The sequence below is a fragment of the Callorhinus ursinus genome, unplaced genomic scaffold (assembly GCF_003265705.2).
Source record: "Callorhinus ursinus isolate GAN/ISIS: 27379988/994484 unplaced genomic scaffold, GSC_fseal_2.0 scaffold44, whole genome shotgun sequence".
NCBI classification, from domain to species: domain Eukaryota; kingdom Metazoa; phylum Chordata; class Mammalia; order Carnivora; family Otariidae; genus Callorhinus; species Callorhinus ursinus.
In genome coordinates, this window is record NW_027397106.1 from 2,460,338 (window position 1) to 2,486,366 (window position 26,029).

At 49.4% G+C, this 26,029-nt stretch overlaps 2 protein-coding genes across 2 annotated transcripts; both read left to right on the top strand.

Annotated features, from left to right (window-relative positions):
• The first annotated feature begins 380 nt into the window (after window positions 1-380).
• Window positions 381-5,924, top strand: KRT3 (keratin 3). Its single transcript, XM_025883194.1, has 9 exons — window positions 381-956; window positions 2,022-2,242; window positions 2,797-2,857; window positions 3,199-3,294; window positions 3,567-3,731; window positions 4,151-4,276; window positions 4,592-4,812; window positions 5,157-5,191; window positions 5,665-5,924. The coding sequence occupies exons 1-9, from the start codon at window positions 381-383 to the stop codon at window positions 5,922-5,924; spliced, it is 1,761 nt and encodes a 586-aa protein (XP_025738979.1).
• An 11,529-nt stretch (window positions 5,925-17,453) lies between these two features.
• LOC112832328 (keratin, type II cytoskeletal 3) lies at window positions 17,454-25,708 on the top strand. The gene is made up of 9 exons (XM_073881952.1): window positions 17,454-18,083; window positions 19,173-19,393; window positions 20,899-20,959; window positions 21,641-21,736; window positions 22,331-22,495; window positions 22,596-22,721; window positions 23,347-23,567; window positions 24,890-24,924; window positions 25,344-25,708. The coding sequence occupies exons 1-9, from the start codon at window positions 17,454-17,456 to the stop codon at window positions 25,706-25,708; spliced, it is 1,920 nt and encodes a 639-aa protein (XP_073738053.1).
• The last annotated feature ends 321 nt before the right edge of the window (window positions 25,709-26,029 follow it).

The following is a 26,029-nucleotide window of genomic DNA, read 5'->3' on the forward strand; positions in this document are numbered from 1 at the left end:
GATAGATGGCCACTGAGCACCTGGCGGGGATGAGTGTGCCTCCTGGGTCCTGTCAGACAAAGCTAGGAGGTGGCCATGCCCAAGCATGGGGCATGGCAGGCGCCACCCCGTGCCAGGTAAGCCTGCCACCTTAGCAGTTTTACCATTTCAGATTATTTTCAAGGTGTGTTTAGTAGCCTGGAACAAACTTATTGCCTTGGAGGCAAACCCCACCCATGCCTATTTGGGACTAATTATCTCTCCTTCGTTTGAGCCCAGCCACCTCCTTGAGGTATATAAAGGGATTTATTCTGCATAGGTCTTCAGTTCCCTTCCCTCTTCCTCTGACTCTCAGTGTCCTGCTTAACTCTTGTGCTTTTCCTTCATCAAGCTCTCTCACCATGAACAGACAAGTCTGCAAGACAGCTGGCGGCGGCAGCCAGGGCTTCTCGGGCCGCTCCGCCGTGGTCTCCGGCAGCAGCAGGATGAGCTGTGTGGCCCGCTCTGGGGGAGCCGGCGGAGGGGCCTGTGGGTTCCGGGGTGGAGCAGGCGGCTTTGGCAGTCGCAGCCTCTACAGCCTGGGCGGCAACAAGAGCATCTCCATCAGCGTGGCTGGTGGCTCCCGGGCTGGTGGCTTTGGGGGATGGCGTGGCAGCTGTGGCGGTGGCTTTGGGGGTGGCTATGGAGGTGGCTTTGGTGGTGGCAGAGGAATGGGAGGTGGCTTTGGAGGGGCTGGTGGCTTTGGAGGGGCTGGTGGCTTTGGAGGGGCTGGTGGCTTTGGTGGAGCTGGTGGCTCTGGTGGGCCTGGTGGCTTTGGTCCTGGTGGCTTCCCCGGGGGAATCCAGGAAGTGACTGTCAACCAGAGCCTCCTGCAGCCCCTCAATGTGGAGATCGACCCCCAGATTGGGCAAGTAAAGACCCAGGAGCGGGAGCAGATCAAGACCCTCAACAACAAGTTCGCCTCCTTCATCGACAAGGTGATGAAGCTTTGACTGGGCCCCCATTTCTAGCCTGGGACTTTGAGTTTGACATTTAGACACAGTGTTTAAGATCAATCTTGGATGAGCCAGGCTGGACCGGGATGGTTAGGCAAAGCTCTAGGGTCTGGGAAGATGTTCAGGGCTGATGAATTTGCCTACATGGTCACTTGCTTAGGGAAGACAATGGGCCCCCTTTGGACGTGGACATCCATAAGTCCTGCTTGTCTGGCTTCCTGCTCAAGTCTCCTGACTGTTGCCTTGTCTAGGCCTAGGCTAGCAGCCCTGGCAACACACGGCAAGAGCCATGACTACTGGGAGGAATGGGTCTAACCCAGGACTGGGTGTTTTTCAGACATAAGCTGCCCTTTGAGGCTTTCTGGGAGGCCGGCTCCTTCCTTGCCCCTGTGCCAGGCAGAGGAGGTGGATGCCCTAGAGAAGGGATTAAAGAGGCCCCCTTGGAACCTTAGTCCCAACAGGTCTGCGGAGAAGAAGTTGGCAACGAGTCTGCACCCCTAAATCAACCTGGTCAGGAAGAGAAGGGTGCCGGGTGCCCTCCAGACCAGGGTAGCTTACACCGACGGGCTCCCTCCTGTCATGCTGATTATGGCATTTCAATCAGTCTCAGTTCTCAGGGATTCACAACCTCCGAAGGGCTGAGTGTCAGCAGGGCTTTAGGTCTGAAGCTATACTGCCGAGGTTCAAGTACATTTCTGCAGAGCGTACTGTATTTTTGGAGGTTGGGCTAGAGTCCCGAAGTCCCCAGGGGACACCGAGCGGTCATCTTTACAACTCTGCTTCCAGACAGGGGCTACTTCCTGTTGCTCCACCTGTCTCTCCTCCTCCTGGAACTTTCCAAACCGTGCTGCATCTTTAGCTGCCCGACTGAAGCGGTCATCTGCCCGTAGCCTCTCCAGCTACAGTAGGGACCTACCTTCACATCCTTTCTAGGCCTTTGTGCTGGGGGCTGGGGAGACTCAGATGCTCAGTCCTACCTGAGCCAAGGCCCCCGCTGTGCCCCTGTTACTAGCGTTGCCTGATGCGGCTTCCCCTGATGCACGGCAGGTGCGGTTCCTGGAGCAGCAGAACAAGGTCCTGGAGACCAAGTGGAACCTGCTCCAGCAGCAGGGCATGAATTCCATGAGAGGCACCAACAACCTGGAGCCCCTTTTTGAGACCTACATCAGCAACCAGCGGAATTACCTGGACAGCATCCTAGGGGAGAGGAGCCGCCTGGACTTGGAGCTGAGGAACATGCAGGACCTGGTGGAGGACTTCAAGAAGAAGTGAGTGACAGACGCATGAGCAGGAAGTTGCCACCAGCAACCCAGTCTAGGAGTTCCAGCTCTTTCTGCAATCCTCCTGCTGCCGGCGGTGCTGTCACCTAGCCTGTCTTCCTTTCCTTACCTTCATGGAGGGAGCTTGGTTCATTGGGCTCCCCCTCGCCCTCCTTCCTCAAGGACAAGTGAAGTTATGGCAAGTGGGATGAGTTTAGGGTTGAGGAAGCACTTCCTCATGGTCCATGTTGGGGAAGATTCTGGTTCTAGGATCTGAAGGATGCTGGGACAACTCATGGTGTGGTGACAAACCATCCCAGGTTCCCTGGGACTGAGGGGCTTCCCAGGACTTGAGACTTCCAGTGCTAGAACCAGGCCAGTGTGCTGGGACAAACTGGAATGGCCGGTCCCCCTAACCAATAGGGGGATGGTCAGGAGGATGTGTTCAGCTGAGAGGGGCGGCCAAGGGACAGGGATGGAGAGATGAACTTTCAGTTTCAGACAAAGCTGGTGTTTGGCTACCTTAAAACCCGAACTTAGCTATTTCTTTTTAATCCTTACAGGTATGAGGATGAAATCAATAAACGTACAGCTACTGAGAATGAATTTGTGACCCTGAAGAAGGTAAGGGCTGTGTGTGAGGTTCCTGGGGCTCGTGGGCACAGGTTTCCAGCAGAGCTGGGGTATTTTCTTGCTCCACCGCCATGGAGCTGCCAAGTTCAGGCGGTTAGAGCAAAAAGCAGAAGCCGGGTGCATCGTAGTCTGGAAAGATCCCTAAAAGAGTCAGTTCATTTGTTTTTCATTTTGAACCATCCCAATGGGACGTGAGTCATTCCTTCATGTGCACACCAGCCTTGGAGAAGGACCATTCAATCACCAGCCTGTCCTGACTCTTTCCTGCTGCAGGTGCAGTTTGTTGTTTGTCCCTTGGGGGGAACAAGGCCTTATGCTTCTGTCTTTCTCAGGACGTGGACGCTGCCTACATGAACAAGGTGGAGCTTCAGGCCAAGGTGGATGCCTTAATGGATGAAATCAACTTCCTGACGACCCTCTATGATATGGTGAGGATGTTACCTCCTAAGAGGGGAGCAAGGGAAGGTGAGATATTCTCAGAGGCTGGGACACTTTGGTATCTAGAGCCCAGGAAGAGATGGGGCCCCTTGTTGGGGTTCCACAGGATGGCCTGCAGACATGGGGTTCTCCGAGGGGCTGGCGGGCAAGGTGGGGCAAGTGTACGTTCAGAGCTGAGTCAGAGAATGGGTCTGTTGTTTCCGGGCCTCTGTGTGCTTGTTGCAGAGGCCCCGAGAATTAACAGGCCCCTCTGTGTTGGCAGGAGCTGTCCCAGATGCAGAGCCATGTCAGTGACACGTCCGTGGTGCTGTCCATGGACAACAACCGCAGCCTGGACCTGGACAGCATCATCGCTGAGGTCAAGGCCCAGTATGAGGACATTGCCCAGAAGAGCAAGGCGGAGGCTGAGGCACTGTACCAGACCAAGGTGGGAGCTAGGCACCTCTGAGAGGTGTCAGGGAGGCTGTGGCCCGTGGGAGTGCTGGTGGTGAGTCCCTCGTTGTCACTGGGTGGACTCCTCTTGGTTCTACTCTCTGGAGATGTCTTTTAATAGCTGTTCAGTTGCAGAAAGTGCTGCCCCTTGTGGAAGGTTGTTCCACTGTCCCCTGCCAGGCCACGTGTGACGGATTCTAGTTTGCTCAGGGACTGTAGGGTGGGAGAACTGCTATCGTGGCAAATCAGATGTTCTCTTCCCTGCAGCCTCTGAAGTGTCCCTGCTGAAACATAATCAATGTCATTTGAACAAATGTTTACTAAGCACCTCAAGGTTGGGTGGGTGATGTTAGGGATGGAGAAACAAGTCAGGCAAAGCTGCATCAATACCCCATCTTCCCTTCTGTTCTTCAGTTGGGAGAGCTGCAGACTATGGCTGGCAGACATGGGGAAGACCTGAAGAGCACCAAAAGTGAGATCATGGAGCTCAACAGGATGACCCAGAGGCTGCGGGCCGAGATCGAGAATCTTAAGAAGCAGGTGGATGGCAATGGATACTGGTGCCTAGATGAACTGGTGCAGGCTGGGGGCTAGGATCGCAGAACTCCTAGTCTGGAAGGGATTTCTGGGGTCATCTCAGGCAGTACTGGCCTCCAGGGAGTTCAAAGACCAAGCCAGTCTAGAGGGCTGGTAATCCATAGGGAAAATATCTTGGTAGATGAAGACAAGATAGAGGTGTTGGGGAGTGATGTTGCCTGGCTTGAAGATGTTTGCTATGGGATAAGCTATTGTAAGACTCAGAGTCTGGGACCCTCCTTCTAGGCTCATCTCTGCCCCTGCCTCTCCCTGCCCTAGAATGCCAACCTGCAGGCAGCCGTCGCTGAGGCTGAGCAGCGCGGGGAGCTGACCCTCAAGGACGCCAATGCCAAGCTCCAAGAGCTGCAGGCTGCCTTACAGCAGGCCAAGGATGACCTGGCCCGGCTGCTGAAGGAGTACCAGGAGCTCATGAACGTGAAGCTGGCCCTGGACGTGGAGATCGCCACCTACAGGAAGCTGCTGGAGGGGGAGGAGTGCAGGTGGGCCTCTAATTCCATCTCCCCACTTTCCCTGACCGAAGGCCAGATACGTGACCAAGTAAATGAGAATGGAGGCCAGCTGTGTAGAGAGGCCCCCACCTTCCATAGGCCTTGCAGGGAAGCACTTGCTTTCACCAGCCCATTCTCTTCCATAGGTAGTTCAAGTGCACGCACAACCAGTGCGCCTGGGGGCTCTGTTATGGCCCATAGAAAGGTGCAGAAAGGGTACTGATCTGCCTGGCTTCTGAATTCAGTTCTGGTTGCTGTTCGACACCTTCATCCATGACAGATTGCTGGGAATTTGCTTTGCGACAGAGCTATCTTTCTCTTGCTTTTTCCTACAGGATGTCTGGAGAGTGCCAGAGTGCTGTCAGCATCTGTAAGTAGCCAAAATAACCATGACAGTGAGAACTGATTCTGAAATATCTACACTAACACAGGGCAATAGCACCTTATTTAAAAAATATTTCTATGGAAGTTGGAGAGGTTTTCTGTGGGTAGAAAGAGCAGCAGATCTGCTTTTGTCATTGTCTTGGGTTCAGGGCACTATTAATAGATCTATATGGGATGGGGAATACCCAGTTGGGAGCCTGTGAATGGGAGGAGAAATTCTGGATCATCTCCAATGGAGTCATCAAGAATTGGCCATAGGTCGAAGGAACCACTGGAAAATTCACAATGACTTAGCACTATGGGGCGAGCCCCTTACGCCATTAAAATGGATCACAATGATCACCAGGAGCAAAGCTGCCTCGGTCTCCTGCCCATCTTCCCGGGCCCAGGGGGTCATTAGTTATGATACAGGGAGGTGGGCGCCGGACGCTAATCGCTGTTCTGCCCTCTCCCCTGCAGCGGTGGTCAGCAGCGGCGGCGCGACGTCGGCCTCTGCAGGTGGATTCGGCGGCGGCTACGGCGGCGGCTTCGGCGCGGGAGGGGGTGCAGGCAGCGGCTTCGGCCGGGCAGGCGGCAGCGGCTTCGGCGGCGGCTTCGGCGGCGGCAGCGGCTTCGGCTCTGGGGCTCGCTGCGGGGTCAGTGGCGGAAGCTTCAGCTCGGGCAGCCGCCGGGGCGGCAGCATCAAGTTCTCCCAGTCCTCGCAGCGCTGCTCCAGATAAACGCGGCGCCGGGGCCCCGCAGCCGCCCCCGCGCCCCGCGCCCCCCGCCGCGCCTCCCCTCCCCCGTCAGCGCCCCCCCCCCGCCCCCCCACGCCCACCCCAGCACCGCCCCCTCCCGGGCCGCTTTTTGGGGCTAGAACACCCGGGCCTCTGGCTCCTGCATCCGGACCCCTGGCTGAGCGCAGTCTCGAGAACTTCAGGCGCTCTCTCGGGCTCCCGTCTGTGCCTGATGGTCCAGGTGTGGCCTCAGCCACCACCTTCTCCTGCCCCCTTGGGGTCCCCTCCCTGGGGGGAATGGTCACCAGTTCTGATGTATATAACACACGGACCCCTCTGCCAACCGTTCTGTCGCCAATAAAGTGCATTGTGTTTCACATCAGGCCTCTGGGTCCTCCCTGGTCACCTTTCTCCCCACTGGACTGACTCCTGTCACCCTCTCCCAGTGGGCTGTGCTGTCTGTTCCCAGAACAGCAGGAGTGCTGATCCTCTGCCTCTAAAGCAGTCACTGGCTACTGTCCATTGTATGGGATCGAAATGGGCAAGATCTGGTGGTTCATGTATTGTTTGAGCACGGGGTAGGGGGGCAGGGGGAGGGGCTGGCGGGGGCACAATCCAGGAGGTCGCGTTACCTCACAGTTCTTAGAGGGGAAGGTGGGACCTTGCGGACTTCCATCTCCCCCTTGCCTTCTCTCATTTGGGGGAAAATAAGAGGGCCTTCAGTTGTTGAAGGGCTTGGGGATGGAGGATTTCTTTCCTTGGCGCCAGTGGGTCCCTACTCCAGCTGACATCCTGAAAGTTTTCCCCACATCAAGGTGCACCTGGGCAAGTGTGAGCTGCTAGAACCCCAGGGCTGCAGGGATTTCCTGAGAGCTACCTATCTCAAAGGCTGACCCACAAACCCCAGTCTGTTGGGGGAGCTCTGCAGAAAGCGTTTTGTGTCCTTTAAATCATTCCTCCTTGGAGCACATATTAGAGGTTCCGAGAAGTTTTGTAGCAAAGACTACCTGTTAGCTGTCTTTAACCCAGCATTTCCTACAGAGGCCTCCCTTTTGGGTAAACAACTATTGACATCCCTCGCAAAATGTCCTATACCTGTCTACGTGCACTCTGGGTCTTCAGGTTGTGGGCCAACCATGGAAGGTTCCAGAACAGGAAGCCCTGATAAAGTATTAGTTGGCCATGGCAGTGCTGTCCGGAAGGTCATGGCTGGAAGAAACTCAGGCTCAAGGAGTCCAAGAGCTTTATTTGCCAAGAAGGAGACCGAGGCTCAGAGATGTGGGGAGGTTTGCTTAGGGTCCTAGAGCATCTGAGGGTCTGAGCTGGGAGTGCGCCCAAACGTCCTGAGTCTGGAGCTCCTGCCCCTGCTCCACACTGTCTCTGAGGCTATGGTTGTTGTCCTCCTGGCATGGCCAGCTGCCTGGGTACCCAGAGAACACGTAGGCAATGGAGTAGAAACATTATTTCCATCTTAGGCCAAAGCTGAATTTCTTTCAGAGAAGGGAAATGACAATTAAACAAAGAAAACCAGAAACTGGGGCTTGAGATTCATATGGACATCCCAGGTTCTCACTTAGCAGAGCAATCCAGGGCCCGTTCTATCTGATGTCCCAGGAAGACTCTTTGCAGGATGTGGGATTTGGTAGCTATTGCTTCATCTTTGGGCGGGAAGGTGCCCTTCCTGGCTGGCATCCCTTTGTGGACAGGGCTAGGCGGGTGAGACTCAGTGCCTGCCCCAGCTCAGAGGGCTGGCTGCATGGGAAGGTGCCAGGCCAGTGACGGGACAGCTGTTCCCCCTAGATGAAGTCATTGTTAATGAATGCCTTCCTTCAACCAATATTCGTTAAGTTAACTCTCGGGCACTGGGCTAAATGTTGGAGATACATCGGTAAGCTGCTCACGAGATAGACATCTGTCCTACGGTTGGAGGTGGAATGTGGTTTCAGAAGGGACACCTGTCAGCACTGGAGACTCACATTTGAATATCATCTGCATAAGGTTGGTTAGGGTAGTTTCTAGAGCCATGGCAACCGATGAGCTCTCCCAGGTGGAGGGAAGAGAAGAGGGCCCAGGCTGAGCTCCAGCAACCAGAGCCAAGGAGAAGAGAACAGTCAGCCAGGCAGTAGCGCCTGGGCCAGGTTTTCCAGAATGCCTACCCCTGAGAAGTCAAGGGGTTTCTAAATGGGCTCCAAGGGAAGCCCAGAACAGGGCTAACCTTTTTTGGACACTGTCCCCTGGTTTCAAAGTTCACATTCAGCCAATGGCCTCTTTCCTTTGCTGTTCTCCCTGGACTCTAGTCTATGCCCACTGGTCCCTGTGGGGGTTTACAGGAGATCCCCACTACCTAATCGCCTGCAGGTGGCAGGGGGGAATCCATGAAGCTCCTTAAAGGAGAGAGTAGCCAGGGGTAGGCTGGCTCAGGAGGAATGGCACCATGGAGAGGGCTATTTCTTGTAGGTGTCATTGTCCCAGAGGAATGACCAGGCAGGTGAACTTGGTGCTAAGACCTGAGACTGAAGGAATTAACTCCATGCTTGGCTGGATATTCTCTACCCAGCCTTGATCATTTCTGATCCAGGCTGAAAACACTTCCAGGGAACTTGGCCTGATTCTGAGCACTCCTCCTCTTCTTTCTTTGCTTCAGCTTTGTAGCTTTGTAGCAAAGACTACCTGTTAGCTGGTATGGTGATTTTTCAGGTGCTCTTAAGTCTCTGGGCTTGGGTTTGCTTTCTAGCACTTGACTAGACTTTTTATTTATTTTTTATTTTTTAAGTAAGGAGCCAATTGGTACTGTGTTGTCTGTTCTTTTTCTATCCTCTGAGGCATGTTTGTTTGCCCACAGGGGAACACTCCAAGACTGAATAATGGTGACTTGTTTGCCCTAAACTGAGATTTGGGGCCATAGGTCAATTGTCAAATATTTCTTTTGCTCTCTCTGCTTTGTTTCACTCCGTTTTGTTTACTCCTTGGGTGTGGAGTGGTACATCCTCCTGTGATGACACGGGGACCCAACTGTTATCCCTCACCCCACTCCCATCCCCATCCATTCCTCTCTGCCTACTCCCTCCCCAGCACACCCCACCTGGGAAGAATGCTCCAGACAGTTCCTTCCTATTCTAAAAGCTTGTTGACTCACTCGTTCACACATTCCTGGATGTCAAGGAAACCAAGATGAATTTTTAGATTTCAGGTTATTTCGTGCTTTTTCCTTCCCGGATGTAGGCTATGGGCCAGAGCAATGTATGAACAGTGATGGTGACACAGCCACACAAAGCTCAGTTAAGGGAACCAGGGGATTGTTTCCCCCATAGGAATCTGCCTCTCGATAATCCAGACTGCTGATGGTCAGGATTTGCATAGAAAGTTCTGGGTAATTTGCAGGAAGCTCTCTGTGTGACTCTTCCCTGTTTTGTCAGGAGCTGGGTGGGGCTTGTTAGGCAACCATCAGAAATCTCATCTCTTGGGATTTGGGCTGCCTCTTCTCTGTCTTCTGAGCAGCTTGACCTCTGTGCGTTCTCCCTCTACTTCCGAGGCCAGAAATGTAGACACCCTGCGACAATCTTTGGAACACTGAGTTCTGAAAACACTTCTTCACATATTTTATATATATCTCTCACAGGTCCTTCTGGGAGGCAAACTGTACAAGGCACATCTCTGTTGTGCCTAAAATCAAGCTAATCACCCCAATACTTCCAACCCAGGCTGAAGCCTAGTTGGTTCCGAGGAAAACACTGCTGGGGTTATTGTGGGAGCAATCTGCTATCCTTAGAATCCATGGTGACATCAACTTCTGGAGAAGATGGGGAGCAGGAAAAGATGGCTCTAGATGACAGTAAAGCAGAGATTTTCATTGGGGGCAACCTTCCCTCCCCCGCCAGAGAACATATGGCAATATCAGGTGACGTTTTTGGTTGTTGCAACAGGAGGAGTGCTACGGGCACCTAGAGGGTAGAGGACTGGTTGCTACTTAACATCCTACAATGCACGGGACAGACCCCTGACAAAGAATTATCCAGCTGAAAGTGTCAATAGGGCTGCCGTTGAGAAACGCTGCACCCAAGCGAGGGGTCGTCTCATTCACTTCTCTCCTTAGGAAAGGGTCCGTGATTACACTGATCTTGGTTATAGCTGAGCTGAATAGAGACCATTGCCTTTGAGGGAAGTAGATATTTTTAGGAGTTGGTTTTAAAACAGAAATGCCCTTCTACTCTGGACGAAGGCACAGGAGAGAAGCCAGGCAAGCAGTGTGGCCATATGTGGGTATTTGCAAGACCTGTGCCAATGAACTGTGAAGTCTTGCAGTTCTGGAATAAACCTGGCTGTTCTATGCCTCTGTGCCTTGGACAATCTGTTACCTTTGCCAGGAATACTCATTCCATTTTCAGTTACTTGACTGGCTTTTGCTTATCATTGACGGTCACTCAGGCGCTGCCTCATGCAGGCTTTCCTGGACTGCCACATGGCTCTGAGGTCTGCCTGCGCTCCCACCGGACCTGTTAACACCCTTACCTCACTTGCCCTTTTATATTAAAAGGACTAATTTCATATCTGTTCTTCACACTAGCATGGAAAGAACTTGAAGTGATGGATGCGCTTTCTTTGTCTTTGTGCCCCCCAGTGTTCACAGTGTCTCTTATGGGACACTGAATTTTACCGAGCTAATGCTGTGCTGGAAAAGGATAGGGTAGGCTTTTCAATGCAATGCTGTCCTGACATATTTCACAAAAACAACACGATTAAACAGCTCGTTGTTGTTCAGTACTTACTGGTGGAAGTCGTATGTATGCACGTGTCATTTCATTTAGTCCTCACCATAGGAGGCAGGTGGTAATTATCCTCATTTTCTAGATGAGGAACCTGGGGCTGAGAGAGGCAGAGGAACACGCCTGGCATCAGCAACGAAGTGGCAGACCGGGGCCTCCAGTCCAAAGCCTACACTTGCAACCACTGGGCTCTGCGTTCGAGTGGAGTCGGCCTGACTTTGCCCCCTCCAGGATGCCCTCTCTTGTACTAGCTCCTTGTACTGTGGTTAACAACTCTCCGGAGTCTTGAGGAGCCAGAAGCGCCAAACCTGGTTTGGTTCCAAACCAAACCTGAAGTTCTTATGTGAGCAGGAGAGGTTTTTTTCAGGATTCCGAGGCCCACTGACGGGGGCAGGTCCACTTTCAACTCTAGAGAGTTCCGATCTCCAGTAGAGAAGCCAGAGATCAACCGGAGGAAATAACCTTGATAATGATGGGTGTTTCTCTTTGATGCCAAAGAGGAATTCACAAGGTTTAAATCTATTTTCATTCATACAAGTGGATGCTTCCAGGCACGTCTGTCCATCACTTTCTGTGGATGGGTTCTTTAAATGTCCAAGTGGACTTTTCACTCTGGGTGGTGTGATTTGACTTGCTGAAGCCCACATGAATTCGTGACAGGCTTTGGATAGCCTAATTAAAATCCTAGGTCAGGGACATGTGGGTAGCTCCGTTGGTTAAGCGTCTGCCTTCGGCTCAGGTTATGATTCTGGGATTGAGTCCCGCGTCAGGCTCCTTGCTTAGCGGGGAGTCTGCTTCTCCCTCTGCCTGCCGCTCCCCCTGCTTGTGCTCTCTCTCTCTGACAAATAAATAAATAAAATCTTAAAAAACACAAACAAACCCTAGGTCAGTCATCTAATTGATTTGGGGCAAGTTAATTAACCTCACGAAGCTTGTGTCCTTATCTATGAAATGTGAGTGAAAATTCTGACCTTGTGGCGTTTTTATGACCATTAGAAATGATACTCATGTGGTCCGCACTAGCCAAACTGAGGAAAGAGCCGAGATGCCCTTTAACAGATGAATGGATAAAGAAGATGTGGTCCATGTATACAATGGAATATTACTCAGCTATCAGAAAGGATGAATACCCAACTTTTACATCAACATGGTTGGGACTGGAGGAGCTATGCTAAGTGAAATAAGTCAAGCAGAGAAAGTCAATTATCACATGGTTTCACTTATTTGTGGAACATGAGGAATGGCATGGAGGACGTCAGGAGAAGGAAGGGAAAAATGAAGGGGGGGGAATCGGAGGGAGAGATGAACCATGAGAGACTATGGACTCTGAGAAACAAACAGGGTTTTAGAGGGGAGGAGGAAAGGGGGATCGGTTAGTTGGGTGATGGGTATTAAGGAGAGCACGTACTGCATGGAGCACTGGGTGTTATACGAAAACAATGGATCGTGGATCACCACATCAAAAACTAATGATGTATTGTATGGTGACTAACATAACATAACAAAATTTAAAAAAGAAAAAAATGATACTCGTAAACAGCTTAATTTCGTGCCTGGTGTACAGCAGTCACTCAGTCAACATTAGCCATTTTTATATTCTTTTTACAGATAGGTGAAAGGAGCAAAGATTTGAAAGAGGAAATTACTGTCACATAGTCCCCACAATTTTGGGAAGTATGCAGTAGCTCAATAAATATTTGTTGAGTGATGGATGGCATTATTGATGAGCCTCTGTAGTGGGAAACTGGCTTGGCCAGGCATGGAAGACTGGCTTTTATGGAACTTGCCATGCAGATGCTGTGATTCCTTGCAGTTTGATGCAAAAATCATCAGACTTCAGTGCTTCATTAACCCTAACCTGGGCTACCCCTTAGCATTCCTCCGTCCTTTCAGCCTCTAAACTGGTAACTTTCAGGAGGGCTCGGTGTACATCAACATCATCATCACAGGGGCTGCCATATGCTGACCACTTGCCCTGTGGAGGGGCTTCTAATGTTACTTCCTATAGTCCTCACAGCAACCTAATGAGGTGATTATGCTAACCCCAATTTACAGAACAGAAAACTGAGGGCAGAGAGTAAAATGACTCTGGAGGCCTTGTAACTGGAAAGTGGCGAGCCTGGGATTTGAACACCTGCCTAACTCCAATGCCTCCATGTTTTCCACCCCTCCACCCTGCAAGGAAAGAGAAAGAGAGGAGGTGCTGTCATTTGAGGTCCAGAAAATTCAGCATGCCAATGAAAAGGGATGAGGCCTCTTTCCCATGATGCTTCCTGAGGGAAGATCAATGGCTTTCAGAAAGACCCAGCAAGATTCATGACTGGTAAGAGATCTGTGTTGGCAGGAGAATTGGTCCTCGGGGATCTGCTCCATTTTCCAGCATCTCAGAACTCTTCTCCTGACTTCATCAACCTGCAGGCTTTAGTCTGCTCTCAGCTTCCTCTCTCATGCATGGAGAAAGTGCTTTCTCTCCAGGGATGAGGCCAGTCTCTTTGACTTTATGCCTTAACCCCTTGGCTGCCCTATTTGCACATTCTAATCCATTCTGGATGCATAACTGGACTAGTGTTTCTCTAAGTGTATATTGATAGGGGTTAAGATAGAAAGGTTTTGTTGGGGAAACTCTAATTAAGTAAAAGTAAATTATTTTTTTCCATGTGACTTCTCAGGGCTTTTAAAGTGTAAATGTGCTTTGTTAAAACCCCAAGAGAAAGCTATAGAATTTTCATTTTCCAAATTTATTTGGCCAAAGACTTTTTTTTTTTTAAATCAAGGCTATCTTGGGGGATAGAATTCTGCCCTAGATAAGCCCTGGGAGAGAATCCAGTATGAGAAAAGGATTTAGGGGTGAGTTGAAGAGTATTATAGTCAAGCCTGTAGAGAAGACCAGAATTAGAATGAATTATGATTGCTAATGACTAAGACTTAGTAACACAAAGATTTACCCATACTTAGATTTTTTTTCTTTATCAAACTTTAGCTATAAAGGGAGCTAGCTCTATAAGGTAAATATATTTTTACTGTTCATTTGTTAAATAAAGTTATTTCAGTAGTGATATCTTTATTTTATTTTTAAAAAGTTTTTATTTTAATTCCAGTTGGTTAATATGCAGTGTAATATTAGATTCTGGTGTACAATATAGTGATTCAACACTTATATACAACACCCAGTGTTCATCACAACAAATGTTCTCCTTCATCCCCATCGCCTATTTCAAAAAATGGGTATCTTAATGAAAGAAGACGTTACTTGAATGATGGTTCATACACTGTGTAGTGTCCAGTATAAGTTTTTATTTTAACATGGTAGAAAGTAGAACATGATGATAATTCTTGGTCCAGGGGCAGCATATCCAGAATGACTGTTCATTTCTTTTTTTGGGGAGGACAAATTAATGATTATCTTGAAAATTGGATCTGTGAATCCACATGTACAAAGGGCATGTAACTATCACCACTTCATCCTCAGCTCCCAGGTGGCGAAGGATGTCTGCTCCCTTTGACCTAGAGGTGGTGACTCCTATATCACGATTCGTTCCTCCACTCCCAATTATATGATGGGCAACTCTCAGGCATTCTCACGGCAGTTGAACACCAGGGAACAATTTGGCTAGAAGGAATAACTGCTTGGTGACAATTCCCCCTAGGAAATAAGGGTCCAGAGCACTCAGCCTCTTGGCACCTCTACATGGAAGGTTCTGGCAGGTGAGGGATTAGAAGAACTCATACTGTTGGCAGTAGGCAGCCCATTTAGATGCCCCTGCTCTAAAAGATCCTGCAGTGAATAAGAGAAATATTGCCGAGGATGCTAACTCTGGCTGTTTCCAGCAGCTTCAGTCAACTGCGGAGAAAACAATCTCCACTGGCTAAATAGGGTGATGCTTTGGCAGGCTCAGGAGATGTGGATTAGGCAACCCAACCCAAACCTGTGCTTTTGTGACCTGTCCTCCACCCTCCCTCCCTCTTCTCCAGCATATGCCAGGGTGGCAGAGATGAGCCACACTTAGGAGACTGCCCCCCGCTGCCTCAGCACTGGAGCCAAGGGAGGGGAAGGGAATCAGAGACACTGAAGCCTGTTCTTGTTTGCGTTGGGCTCTCACCTGGGGCTTCAGGCGAGCCTGGCTCAGCTTTCTTCCCACGGAGGCATTTGATCTTCTGCTTTTAAGGGGATTCCAAAGAATGTGAATAAAGACCTCACCAAGAGGGACTGACATTCAATTGATGGGTGGAGTAAATGTCTCAAAGAAGAACCCAACACAGATCCCCTTCATGGATTGTTTATGGATAGATAATGTTGATTTAAAAATCCAAACATTTGTTTCTGGCCCCTATTTAAATCTCAAAACAATCCCGCGAGTGGGGTAGAATGTTCATTTTACAAATAAGGAAAGAAAGGCTCAGAGAAGTCAGGTACCTTGTCCAAGGTCACTCATTAGTGCAAGGGAGACAAGGGAATTGAACCAGGTCTTCTGAAGTTCACGATGACAGGCTTTCTGTTAGACCACAATTACCTTACTCTTGTGTGGCATTTTATAATTTTCAAGGGACTTTCACTTATGTTATATCCTGTGAGACTCACTACAAACCGCTGAGGTAGGAAAGGATTTGACAGATTAGAACACAGATTTAGTGTGTTTAATCACAGCCCAAGGTCGCCAACCCAAATCCCTGCCAGCAGAGGTCTTGCTCTCTACTATCCTGACTTGGGTTTCTTACTCTTCACCCTCAGTCAGCTTTCTTTTGTTACCATCCTTTGGTGGGTTGCTCAGGGTGCAAAGCTGTTTTGAGAACAGCCAAGGCTAAACTTATTTCCTTTCCCCATGTCCCCAGATAGAGTACTAGCAAAGCTCAGGGTACAGTCTCTTACTAGGTATCAAAAATCACACTACACATTGTATATTTATTTAACTTAGTGCTCACAACAGCCCATGAAGTACCTGCTATTATAGTTGAGGAAACCAAGGCACATAAAAGTTAAATAACTTGTCCAGAGGTCAAAGAGCTAGTGAGTAGTGGGGCTGGGATTCTAACCAGGCAGATTGGCTCTAGACAAACTTGCAGACCAGAAAATTAAGAATTAGCTGCAGGACAGTTAAAATTGCTTGACGTCAGGATCTTCAGACCTATCCTCTGCCCTAGAATGCCTTGTCTGGAAACCACCCCATAAAGACAGAGTGCTCACTGCTGATTTGATTGGAAATCTGGAGATATACCAACCACCTATTTCTTGGGGAGTCTAGAATCACCTCCTCCTGCTCTGTCATATTTTCTGGTGTCCTGAATGTGGATAATAACCTGAGTTATTGCCATGTGTGGTGTGGCTGGGTGTGGAGGTGTGTTGGCATGGGGATGGGGGATAGTTGAGCTGTCAGAAGTTAGAACAGTAATGTATCAGTGTACCCACTCTACCAGCAAGTGTCCTCCATCCTCCCTCCCCCTAAATCCCTGGGCCCAGATGAAATACCCATAGTCTAGACAAGGGCTTTCCAAACTTTCCTGATCATAAGGATTACCTGAAGGGCTTGTTAAAAATAGAGACACTCAAGCCCTTCCTCTGAAGATTTTCATTCCATAAGACTGGGGTGAGACCTGGGTCTAGATATTTATATTCTTAGACACTGGTTATGGGTCAGTTAACACATGTCAGTGCTTACTCTGTGCAAGAAGTTGGCGATTCAGAATGAGCAGGACTCAATCTTTTCCCTTGATGAGCTCAGGGGCCTACAGGGGTACTGACAAATAAACATATAAGTTTACTTTAAGACATAGTGGGAAAAGTACAGGGTGTGGTGGGAAAACAAGGCAGGGTATCTAACCCAGATCAAGTGGTGGAGGGGTTGTCAGATCCTAAGGCCATCAGATATGACACAGCACACACTCTTATCCTGAGATGAATGGGATCTTTCAGCTTACTCCACCAGCCAACTGGAGGGTCCTTACATTTGGTCCTCTCTTGCTTCTGGATCCAGAAATCACCTACTGTGGGTCAAGGATGGTGGCCAAGGATGGTGGCTCAAGGATGGAGACTCCTTCTTGTATCTGTCCCTTTCAACTTCCCAAGCCTCATACTTGTTTGCTTCATATATGACCCTCGCTTTTTCCCAGGTCAGACATTTTATCTCGTTTTGTTTCCCATGAATAGCACTGCTCAGCTCAAATGACAGGCTGGCTCGAATGGATGCCCTTGGCTGAGGTGGTGCCAGAGTGGACCTCTGCCTCCCCATTCCCCCCACCCCAAGCCCTCCTCTGTACATTTCTCCGCAGAGGTGGGCACAGATGATATGTCCCTGGGTTGTGGTACTCTGGCATTGCAGGGAGGGAGCCAGCTCACATGGAAGAAGTTGTCTGGTTCTTACCCCTGTGTCATGGAGCTCCGTGGCTCCTAGTCCCCTGGTGTCAAAACCCAGTTCATCCTGCTGGATCAGGTGCTGTCTGAGTTCCCTAAGCCCCCTGAGGAAATCACAGGGAAGAAGGGAGGAGAGCTCCAGTCTTTTGTCAACTGTGGCAAGTTTGGGTGATTAAGCTAAAAAAGCAAAGTCATTTTGGTCCAAAGGATTAGTTTTGAGGTGTGTTGCAAGTCTAGAAGTAACTTATTGCCTGGGAGGCAAACCAAACCCAAGATGACTCTCAGCTAATTGCTTGCCTTTCGTTATGCCAAGCCTAGCTCCTTGGTATATAAAGGCCAGCCTCCTCTTTGTCTCCATCTTCTGCCTTCACCCCTCTCAGCTCTTGCTAAGTGATTGCTAGCTGACCTCCAAGCTCTCTCACCATGAACAGACAAGTCTGCAAGACAGCTGGCGGCGGCAGCCAGGGCTTCTCGGGCCGCTCCGCCGTGGTCTCCGGCAGCAGCAGGATGAGCTGTGTGGCCCGCTCTGGGGGAGCCGGCGGAGGGGCCTGTGGGTTCCGGGGTGGAGCAGGCGGCTTTGGCAGTCGCAGCCTCTACAGCCTGGGTGGCAACAAGAGCATCTCCATCAGCGTGGCTGGTGGCTCCCGGGCTGGTGGCTTTGGGGGATGGCGTGGCAGCTGTGGCGGTGGCTTTGGGGGTGGCTATGGAGGTGGCTTTGGTGGTGGCAGAGGAATGGGAGGTGGCTTTGGAGGAGCTGGTGGCTTTGGTGGAGCTGGTGGCTTTGGAGGGGCTGGTGGCTTTGGTGGAGCTGGTGGCTTTGGAGGGGCTGGTGGCTTTGGTGGAGCTGGTGGCTTTGGTGGGCCCCGTGGTTTTGGTGGGCCTGGTGGCTTTGGTCCTGGTGGTTTCCCTGGGGGAATCCAGGAAGTGACTGTCAACCAGAGCCTCCTGCAGCCCCTCAATGTGGAGATCGACCCCCAGATTGGGCAAGTAAAGACCCAGGAGCGGGAGCAGATCAAGACCCTCAACAACAAGTTCGCCTCCTTCATTGACAAGGTGAGGGCAAAGCTCAGACGTGCCATGGAGGGTTTTGGCTGCCCAGGGTGTTGGCATATGATGATGCCAGTGGGATCTGCCAGGCTTATAGGCAGGGGTATTGGCTTCTTGTCCTGGTTCTGCCTTGGTTCTGCCTTTAGGATAGCAGGCATGCCTCTTTTGCTCTTCAGGTCCTATTTTTCTCAGCTGTGAATCAGGGAAAGGATTCTAGCTCTTGATTTCCTTCTAGGGATAGGACTAGGGCAAATGAAGTGAGGGTCCAAACGTGCTTGTTCTCCTTTGAAGAACAGGGCATTAGCCATGAAATTATTATAGCTAACATTCAATTTCTCTCGAAAAACAACTTCCTGATAACCTAAACTAGCTGGTAATCAAACTTGCATTAGTAAGAATCTTGGGATTGCCTCTCAGTGATGAGTGTCGGCAACTGATTTACTTTCTGAACGGTGCTGCGTTTTAGCCAATATTAATTTGAGCTGTCTATGCTGGGGCAGGGTGTGCTGGGTCTGGGGGAATGAGGCTGGGGTTTGAAATTAAATCCAGGTGAGCTATAAGCTGAGTAAGTGAAAGGGGAAATACTAGGGAAAATGTGAAACAACCTAGGAAAATTTAGACCCTGTTGACTGTTTTCACTGCCTGTAGGAAGGTAAAGGTAAAATTTTCACTTAAAAAATAATTATAAATAATTTATTTACGCTGATCTCCTGTACTTGTGTTCCGAAGGATCCACATAGACTACGACAGTGATGGCTGTGACTCTTAGCTTGGTCACTTAGTAGCCAGGTCAGTTTGGGCAACTTAAATTGTTTGAGACTCCATTTCCTTATCCACAAAGGGGAGAATAACACCTCCTTTATAGGTGATTGTGAGGATTAAATGAGACAGAATAAGTGAAAATAGTAGGTATAAACAACACATTGTAGCTCTCCCTTGTCTAAATTCTCATTCTTCCCACTTAAAAAAAAAAAAACCCCAGAGGCTATTGCAGATTGGAGAACTAGGTTCATTTCCACATTTCCACTCTTTGGGATGTGTGGCCCCACTGCCCAACTCAAGAGGCTGATTCCTTTTCTTTTTTACCTGATACAGGTGCGGTTCCTGGAACAGCAGAACAAAGTCCTGGAGACCAAGTGGGAGCTGCTCCAGCAGCAGACCACAGGATCTGGCTCAGGACCCAACAACTTGGAGCCTTTCTTTGAATCCTGCATTAGCTTCCTGCGCAGGCAGTTGGATTTGGCTCTGGGGGAGAGAGGGAACCTGGAAGGAGAGCTGAAGAACATGCAGGACCTCGTGGAAGACTTCAAAAAGAAGTGAGGGCCTCAGCTGAGGAGTTTCCTCTTCTGGGGGATTAGCAGGGAGGTATAGCCCCAACTTGAGATTTTACCTGTTCCAGACTGTACCTTCAGTCAATACTCTTGGATGGACTCATTGAGTGAGGCATGATCAAGCGGAAGGGGGTGAGAGGGTGGGGACTGAAACTTCAAGGTGGCTGATTATGACAGATTTCTCACGCTACAGGGATCCCCTCCTATACTAGCCTAGTTGGATGAGAGGATCTACCCAGAGTTAAAAGCCCTTTGGGATGGAGGCCCTGCCCTCCACACTTACTATACATAGGAATCACTTTGGAAGCTTGTCAGAAATGCATATTCCTGTGCTCTGGTCCTGGATATTCTGAATTAGTAGGTGTGGGCTAGGTCCTAGGAGTCTGAGTGCCCCATAGTTGCTAGGAGTTCCTGGCAGATGGTCTAGGGCCTCACTTTGTAAAGCACTCTTTCAATGTGCCCTGTCTCTGGAGCATCAATCCGCCTTCTTCTGCATGTTTGGGGTTGTAGTTGATACACTCTGAGGTCTGTGAGAGGCAAATTGGGCCTCTCGAAGTGGGGAGGGAGCTCCAGACATCCCCAGGGTCAGAACACGCAGGGGTGGGCACACCTGCTCTGGGAACGCCCCATTCTGGTCCAACTGCATAAACCTGGCGGGCACCCAGGCTCCGTGCTGAGCTCAGAGAGGCAACCCAGATTGACATTGCTCAGAAACCTCTTCTCCTGGAACCATTCCATTTTTCAGTCTTCATGAGATCTAGACCCTTGGTGGGAGATTATAGCCATTATAAGATAATAGTCATTAATAAGCAGGAATCTCACAAAATTGATGCATTCAGAAGACATGAGTTTATTCTTAACCCAAATTCCTAAGCAACTCTAATTAATGGAAAGAGAAACAGAACAGAGGCAGAAAACCCAGTCTGAGCAAATACCTCTCTGGGTCTCATATACACATGCTGCACTTTGTGATGTCTATCAGAGCCAGGCAAGTAGTCAGGCTCCTTGAAGTCTTCTCCCACCTTGCCTACCCATACTTCAGCCTGTCACCCGGACGTGGAGAGAGAAGAGTGAGGCAGTGGCCTGAGCTCTGAAAGGCCTCTAAGCTAGACTGGCTACATAATTCTGGCAGCTCAGTGCAAAATGAAAATGCAGGGCCCTTGTTAAAAAATTATTAAGAATTTCAAGACGGGCATCAAAAACTAATGATGTAATGTATGGTGATTAACATAACGATAAAAAAATTATTAAAAAAAATTAAAAAAAAAAAGAACTTCAAGATGGCACCAGCAGAGCATTAGACTGAATGAATGTGAGGAACTTCTTTACCCAGGGCCCTGTGTAACTGCATGGGTCACATGCCCATTAAGCTGGTCCTGTCTCTGGGTGAGGGGATTCTGCATGAGTGCTTGGGAATCCTCATTTTTTTTTTTTTTTTTTTTTTACTTCTGAAATGTCACTGTCCAAATGCGTGCTTCTTTCTGTCCCAGGTATGAAGATGAGATTAACAAGCGCAATGCAGCTGAGAATGAGTTTGTGGGGCTCAAGAAGGTAAGAGAGTTGGGAAGGTTCTATTTCTGGGCACTAACCCCATGGAGTCAGCTGCTCTGGGGCATAGGGACTCTCTGCTCTGTGTGGGGTTTACATTTCTCCCTACATTTTTGGAAATGAAGGAAGTTGCTCTAAATACGTTATTGGTGAGGAAGACACCTTACAATGTTACAATGATTAATGAATTGATTAGTAATGCAAACTAATAATGAAGGTTTTATGTGTAGCATTGATCAAGGTTTTCAGCCTACAAGTGTACCCTGGTTGTTATTAATAATAACAATCATCCAATACTTGCAGCTTACTTAACCAGTCATCATAAAGATGAGGTAGTGAGAAGAATATCCTCATTTCTATTCAGAAGGTTGGTTATATAGTACCCAAAACCCAAAGTCACATGTTAGATAAATGTGATTTTTCTACCCTTACTCCAATGCCTGGCTAATATTTTATATTTTGTTTATATTTTGTTAAAGGATTGGGGTTTAATTGGTCAAGGCAACTAAAGGGAAGAAAATCACTTTGATTTTCTTTTAGAAGGGAAAGTGAGGAGTGGAAATTAAGAGGAGGACAGGGGAAGGACAAAGAGGAGAGATGAAGGCTTAGGAAAGAGCTGTGGGTGGTTGGGGGACAGTGGGTCATTCTTTTGGGTTTCTGAATTCCTGCCTTCGCACCCTGTAGGACGTGGATGCAGCATACATGAACAAGGTGGAGCTGCAGGCCAAGGTGGACAGCCTGACAGATGAGCTGAATTTCTTGAGGACCCTCTATGAGATGGTGATTCCTTGATTCCTTGGTTTACCAAGCTCGAGAGCCTTCTTGTCTGCATGCTTCCCAAGTAGGACTTTAGGGGATAGTCAAGTGGAAGAACACCCCCAAAACCAGCATCATCTGGTGTTCTGAACTCAGCTCTGCCCCACATGGGAAATGCTAACTTAGCTCTCCCAGGCTGCATCCCTGGGCCATAGGGCCAGGGTACCTTTCTGTCTTCTTTGTTCTCCCCTCTGTCCTCGATGACATTTTGTTCTACCCCTTCCCTCTGGCTCCTATACCAGTATCATAGCTAGCTCCTTCAAAGTACTCCTCCCTACTGTAGTCCCAAGGAAACCCACACAGTTGGGCTCACTGGCTGATACTCTCAGGCTGACAACCTGATTGTATTTGCACATTTACTTTTTCCTTTAACTTTGTTGTTTGGGATCCTTTAGGCTATAGCCAGGCCTGAAATGCAAGCTTATTTTCCTAACTGTCCCATTCCTGGCCCCATTATTGGGATATCTCCACTGGCAGAAGATTCTTGGACTTCTTCATTCCCAGCATCTTCTGGGGCCAAGGGATGGTCATGAAAATGAACATCCATGTTCCCCATAGGAGCTGTCTCAGATGCAAAGTCATGTCAGTGATACGTCTGTTGTCCTGTCCATGGACAACAACCGCTGCCTGGACCTGGATAGCATCATTGCCCAGGTCAAGGCCCAGTACGAGGACATTGCCCAGAGGAGCAAGGCAGAAGCTGAGGCATTGTACCAGACCAAGGTGGGAGCCTTCTCTTGTCCCCATACTCTAGGTTTAGGTCTTGCTGACCAAGAATGTTCCAAGACTGCAAAACCATGTTGATTGGTTTCTCCTCTGTCAGCTTGGGGAACTGCAGACCACTGCTGGCAGGCATGGGGATGACCTGAAGAACACTAAGAGTGAGATCATGGAGCTCAACAGGGTGATCCAGAGGCTGCAGGCCGAGATTGAGAATGTTAAGAAGCAGGTGGGTCTGGACCTAACAGAGAGATCCTAGGGGTCTTCTGGGCCCTGGAGAGAAAGAGAAGCAACAACTGTGCCTCTGCCACATGCTTTCTCTGTCCTTTCATGGTGTCACATGTGGGATAGTCCATTCTCCAGAGATTCCCTCTCAGATCTGAGCTTTTTGGAAAGCTCCCTAAGGAGAGATGGTTGCTTATTCTGGCTTTCCCAGCAAATCTTGCAACTGTAGGGATGGCCTTAAACACTCGGTTTCAGTAGGATCTGCCTTCAGTGAACTATTTATCATGCACTTCACATAACCTCAGTGGCTAATTTGTATCATTGGAATAAAGTGATTAATTAGGCAAGGGAGATTTAAAGTCTTGCAAAAAAGAACCAGTTACTAGACCACTACTACCTTTACCAGCAAATCAGTGTTCCTTTTCTTGATGAGACATGGGTTAATTTCAATGGGCCAAAGATAAATTGACCAACTGTAAAATGGACTTCTATTTTCTGGGCATGTACCATTGCCATTTCTAAGGTAGGGGGTGGAGGGATGTGGAATAGGGAGGAGAACTTTCAGGAAAGATCAGCTGTTTGTTTCTTGGTCACTATGCTAATTGGTTACCTACCTCTCCCTGCCCTAGAATGCAAACCTGCAGGCAGCCATTGCTGAAGCTGAGCAGCGTGGGGAGATGGCCCTCAAGGATGCCAATGCCAAGCTCCAAGGTTTGCAGACTGCTCTACAGAAGGCCAAGGATGACCTGGCCCGGCTGCTGAAAGAGTACCAGGAGTTGATGAACGTGAAACTGGCCCTGGACGTGGAAATTGCCACCTATCGCAAGCTGCTGGAGGGCGAGGAGTTCAGGTGAGGTGCTGTGGGGTCAGCATTCTCCAGATAGGATTTTAGAGTACCTTTGACAAAAAAGAAAGAGAGCAAGATGATTGGAGAGGACAACCCAGACAAAGGGTAAGGAATCTCCTGAATGACAGAATTTAGGATTCAAGCACCCCCATTTTTTTTTTTGTCAATCAAGATCATCCAATTCTCTGATTTACTGTGGCCAACAATGTTATTACATGGCTCTGTTGATCCTCCTTATGAGCAAAAGTAAGGAAAAGTGCTTTGGGGTTATAAAAAAAAGCTATAGTGCTGTCCACTGAACTTTCTGAGATGACAGAAATGTTCTATGTGCTGTCCAATACAGTAGCTCTTAGTCACTTGAGTACTTGAAATGTGACTAGTGCAACTGAGGAACTGAGTTTTACACTTAATTTAATTTTAATAAATTTAGCTAGCTTCATGTGGCTAGTAGTTACCATATTGGACAGCACAGTATAGACAGTCCTGCAGCCCTCCATCTCTGACGCTGAGTCCATAGGGAAAGTGGCTGATGCACACATACTCTGGAAAAAGAGCACAGTATCAAGTAGCAGATAGGGTTTAGTGAGTGGATATCAAATGCTAAAGGACTGTTGAGGATTGAGAAATCTTTCTGCTGACTAGCTGCTCTGTGCATCCTGCATTAGCCTCTGTCCTCAGGCAGCTCCAAATCTGATGGAGGAAGCAGAACTCAGGTGTGAGAAGGAAATGTTAGGATTTTTCATAAGTCTCTATGAAAAGGAGTGGGAATGATGATGGTGCTATGTGTACTGGGAATTGTGGGATAAAGATGGAGTGGTCGACAACAGTGGGGCCCACATTGGCAAGGGGAGCAGACATGCTCCATGTCTGTTCAGATACATGGACATGCCTGCTCCATGAACAAGAATGAGGCATGGGAAGATGGGTTGTGTGGGCAGGACATTTTCAAACTTATCATGTGTTGAGTGTCAGCCTGTCTCACATTTTACCCATCTGAACCACCAAAGGGCTAACCAACTGTGAGTTGGGTGTTGAGCAGTTGGCCTGGAACAGATGCTCTGGAAACTAAAAGAAAGACGATGGGCAGATGGAGAGATGGAGGGTGACTGGTGAAGCTCCTGAACACTTCAACTCCCCCAAAGTAACCTCTTTTCCTGGGGAGATGGGGTCATGGAGATAGACACTTGGAATAACCTTTCTTCCCCGGGGGCTTTACCCCTAGTACGGCAAATACGGGGGTGTGGCTCCCAAGGTTATAGACCCTCAGCTTTGTGGCTAATGACTCATGGCTGAAATAATCCACGTTTCCTTCTCTTCCTTTTTAGGATGTCCGGAGAGTGTCAGAGCACTGTGAGCGTTTGTAAGTAGTCCTTCAAAAACTTTCTCCCTGGGTTGCAAAAAGGATGACCAGAAACATCCTCACTGCCTGACCTACAGCAGCAGAGCTTGACCCATGCAAGGAGGCCAGGCCCCCAAACAGTGCTAGGGTCTCAGGCCATGGCCACACACTCCCCCGCTAGCATAAGCAGGGAAACTCTAAGGCCAAAGCTAAAATGCCTGTGGTCTTGGGGATTTTCCTAGGTTGGAGAACCAGAAATTTCTGTGGATGCTGCTGGCTCTTGTTCTTGGGGGACACCAGAGGGCCAGGCTCACTCTTGTCATTTACCAGCTGAAACCTCAGAGAAGTCGAGCATCTTTCTCAAATTTGCACAGCCAAGCAAGGTAGAGTTGTGATCCAGACCCAAGCCTTTGCCTGAATTGAGTGCCTGTTCTCCACAGCGGTGGTCAGCAATGTCACCAGCACAAGCAGCAGCTCTGGAGGAAGCCGTGGAGGGGTTGTCGGCGGTGGCAGCAGTAGCGGTGGCTACAGGGGTGGCAGTGGTGGCCACGGAGGGGTCAGCGGCAGCAGCAGCAGCAGCAGCAGCTACGGGGTCAGCAGTGGCAGCAGTGGAGGCTACCAGAGTGGCAGCAGTGGGGGCAGGCTCAGCAGCCGAGGCAGCAGCTCTGTGAGTCAGAGTGGAATTGGCTCCAGGTCTGGTGTCATCCAGACCTCGGGAGGCAGCAGCTATAAGTCTGGCAGTGGAGGCAGCACCGGCGTCCGCTTCTCCCAGACCACCAGCTCGAACCAGCTCTTCTCCAAGTGATCCTCTGAGGTTAAGTGTCCACACCCATCTGCATCCCTCTCAGCCTGCCCACAGCACTTCCCACTCTGCTTGGCATTGACAAATGCCAACCTCAACCTCGCTTTTCTTCAAGTTCCCTGGAGAAGGGGGCTGAACTTCTTGGCTCCTCCATCCCCAAGATCTCTCCTGGGCCAGGGAGGTCCAGCTGCTTATCTCAGATGATGATGCCCCTGACGATGGTAGCAATCAATACCTGAGCCCAAAGTACTGTGGGCCTTCCCAGCCTGGCCTGTTCCCACCCTGGCCCATCTCCCTCTCTCACTGGGAGTTGATAGTCTGAAG